Source organism: Limulus polyphemus, unplaced genomic scaffold (assembly GCF_000517525.1).
Source record: "Limulus polyphemus unplaced genomic scaffold, Limulus_polyphemus-2.1.2 Scaffold5819, whole genome shotgun sequence".
Taxonomy (NCBI): domain Eukaryota; kingdom Metazoa; phylum Arthropoda; class Merostomata; order Xiphosura; family Limulidae; genus Limulus; species Limulus polyphemus.
In genome coordinates, this window is record NW_013671429.1 from 351 (window position 1) to 3,941 (window position 3,591).

The window sequence follows — 3,591 nt, forward strand, 5'->3', positions numbered from 1 at the left end:
GTGTCATTTAAGTAATGTTACTTTTAATACTTTGTGGGTGAATAAATAATATTTACTCTTTTAGAAAATTCCTAGTTTATAGATCTAGAATTTGTTGTGTTTATAGTAATTCTTGCAAATAATCAAATATTGTTTATATGATGTTCATATATGTAATATGTTCAGGTAGATAACTGGTTAAAGAAGACTCATTACTCATTAATATGGAACGCATAAAAATGTTTGTTTATTTTTAGTTTCTGAAACATCTACTAAGAATACTCTTGGTTCCAGTGAAGTACCAGTAGTAGCTATACTAATTCAAGGTGGATATGACTGTGTTCGATTTGTACTGGATCATCTCAAAAAACAATTTCCTGTAGTTATCATCAGGGGTAGTGGAGGCCTGGCTGAATTGCTAGCTTATGCTTACTCTGAGTTCAAACATCGGTACTATCTCTATCGCATGGTTAAAATTAAATTTTTGAAATTAAACTATATGAGTGATCCTTTTAGTTAACTATTTTTTAGAAGTAATGACTATGACCTCATAAAAGTTGTCGTGGTAATGCTTTTGTATTCTTATAAACATCTAGGCTGGACATGGTTTTGCGATTTGTGTGCCCAGACTGTGAATTGAAAGGTTCATATTTTGTGTTTCGTTGATGAAAAAATACTCACTGCATTTTGGGGCTGTGAGTTTTACTATAAAACTGACGATTAAATCCTTCTGTTTGGTCAGATAGGAGTAGCCCAAGAGTTGGTTTAAAAATCCAATATGCTCCACACGGACCAACCCCCCACCATCAGTAATTCTAGTTAAAACTATTACATTGCTTCAGTGTTGATTCCAACATAAAGAAACACAGATTCACTTGACATTTAAATATGTTTTGTTTGTAATCTTAATGAAGCTACATAATTTATCTATCTGTTTGAGTTGCAGCCACAATGAGCTATCCGTTGTGTCCACCATAGGGACCAGATTTTAGCATTGTAAATTTGTAGATATACTGCTGTCCCACTGAAAAACAACAAAATTTATCATAAAATTTTTTACTTTCCTAGATAAAAAATACATCTTGTTAGTATCAGAGGTTTAGCTCTTTAGCCTAAACCAAAAGGAGATATAATTCACCAGATAATGCTACGAGTTGATAAAAATGTGGGTAAAAATGTTACTTAGGAAATTAATAATGATGCTAGAAAATATAAAACAACATTTTATTGCTCAATATTTCCATTTTTTGTTTAATACTATTGATATGATATTGAAATTGCTCTGAACTATACAGTTATGAAGCTACATACAAATGAAATGTTAATACTAGTTTATTTACAATTTTCATGTGAAGCTATACAGTGGCTATACGTGTATGGCTGTCCCTAATTTTGAACTGATAAGACTAGAGAGAAGGCAGCAAGCCAACAGCAACCACCACACAAACTATTTATGCAATAAATGGATGTTTGTTACAGGATCTATATTATAGTCTAACAATATGCGAGTTAAAAATCAAAACAAAACACAATCAATACTATAACTCATCCTACTAATTATTACTGTGACTTCATATGTATTTTACATATAAATGATAAGCTCTTTACACTGAGTGTTGTAACAGGCAAAAAGGTACAATAACTCAACGTGATACAATATGTAGACTCGCCAGTTATGAATGGTATGTAAAAAAGTCAGTAATTTGAAGGTTAACATAAGCTTTTATTATTATTATTTTTGATAATAGCTTTAAAGCAATATAAAAGTACCTGGTTGATGGTAATATTTGAACATTTTTCTTGCTGTACATTTTAGGGCTCAGAGTAGATGGGATGTAGAATTTGTAGAAAACTTTCTTAAACCAGAACTTTCCAACAAGATAGTATACCACTTTCCAAAGCTAAGAGAAAACAGCCTAGCTCGGAACATGTTCAGGGACAGGATTCTGGAATGCGTTCGCTATGCACAGCAGGTTAGTTTTTAATTTTTCATTGTTATTGTTCATATAAAATAATTTCTTAAAGTACATATAAAAGTACCATGACTAGTTTTTATTAATATGGCACAGTGATGTTTAACTATGACACATATGGCCCGGCATGGCCAGATGGTTTGGCCGCTCGACTCGCAATCTGAGAGTTGTGGGTTCAAATCCTCGTCACACCAAACATGCTTGCCCTTTCAGTCGTGGGGGTGTTATAATGTGACGGTCAATCCCACTATTCGTTGGTAAAAGAGTAGTCCAAGAGTTGGTGGTAGGTGGTGATGACTAGCTGCCTTCCCTCTAATCTTACACTGCCAAATTAGGGACGGCTAGTGCAGATAGCCCTTATGTAGCTTTGTGCGAAATTCAAAACCAAACCAAACCTAGAACACATAAAAATGCTGTCACTGATTTGTACTTGTGTATATTGAACATACTCTAAGATTTTGATTTGATGTTTAAATATGTTTAATGATGTCAAAACTGCATCATTGATGAGGTTATGAAAGATCTAGTACTAGATACTAAACAGGCAAGAGGCAGCACTTAAGCATGAAGGTTTTATTGGGCATGGTGCCTGAAATTGAGAGTGCAAGCTTACGTCAGTGAAAATAAGTTATATCTAGTTGTTACTGAATAATACATAGAATGTATAGATATTTATCATTCAGGGATATTATCAAACATAAATATATTGGAAATTTGAAACTTAATCAGGGCATAATGCTGTTACAAATTTCAAACCATATTTTGGGTTTATTTAGTTATTAAAGGAAGTAATTCAAATGTGTGATTTACATGTATATGTTTTTATTTATAGCAGCAACAGATATATCTGACAGTGTTGAATATTCACAGTCATACGTGCAATCTGAAAAACCTGGATCAATACATACTTCAGGCACTTTTCAAATGTAAGAATCATTTTAGTTTGTTTAAATACAGTTTATTATCATTACTAAGGAGTTTTTTTTCAAGTCAGATTTAATTAATATACGAATGCAGATGAGAAGACTAACTAGAAAAATTGTTTCAATTTACATCTAGCTCAGAAACCAGAGAACAACAACTGGCATGAACAGATGCAGAAAGATCTGTTACTCACGTTGGACTGGAACAATCCACGTGTAGCTTTGACAGAGGTCTTTCGTAAAGACCCTTCTAATAAATTCAAGGCAGGTCTTATTAACTTCTGTCTTCTTAATTTAATTATTTTGTTAGTAAACTAAAGAGTTAAAAAAATCGGTTTTTGTGTTTGAGAAGGTAGAAAATATTTTCACTAAAGAAGTATCGGGGAAGTAACTGAAAGACGTGAAAACTAATAAATAATAATATACGCTTTCACCTGAATCCATAAGGAAAACATTATTCAAATGAACAAAATATGATGAAACCAAAAAGGTAATATTCATAGATGTTCTGGTTCTCACACAGTATACACTTGAATAGGGTGTGTTGAAACTAGTTGCATAATTAACTGTATTTTTTTTAAGTTTATTTGTAGTTACTTTGTATTTTCATGTCTTTTTCTTACTTAATTTATGTTTTAAAAAAAGCTGTTAATCATAATATCATCAACAAATAGTTTACTTGTCACATAATTGGGAACTCCTTCATGTTTGTATCA

The 3,591-nt window shown here is 32.1% G+C and overlaps 1 protein-coding gene across 1 annotated transcript in view; it reads left to right on the top strand.

Annotated features, from left to right (window-relative positions):
* Positions 1-236: 236 nt before the first annotated feature.
* The window catches only part of LOC111089297 (transient receptor potential cation channel subfamily M member 5-like), a gene marked incomplete at its 5' end in the record, with an annotated part of 4,907 nt that continues 1,552 nt past the window's right edge, over positions 237-3,591 (top strand). Inside the window, 4 exons of the mRNA XM_022401537.1 lie at positions 237-429; positions 1,796-1,952; positions 2,785-2,878; positions 3,012-3,143. Of these exons, the coding sequence (XP_022257245.1) occupies positions 237-429; positions 1,796-1,952; positions 2,785-2,878; positions 3,012-3,143 (576 nt within the window). The remainder of the gene's footprint in view (positions 430-1,795; positions 1,953-2,784; positions 2,879-3,011; positions 3,144-3,591) is intronic.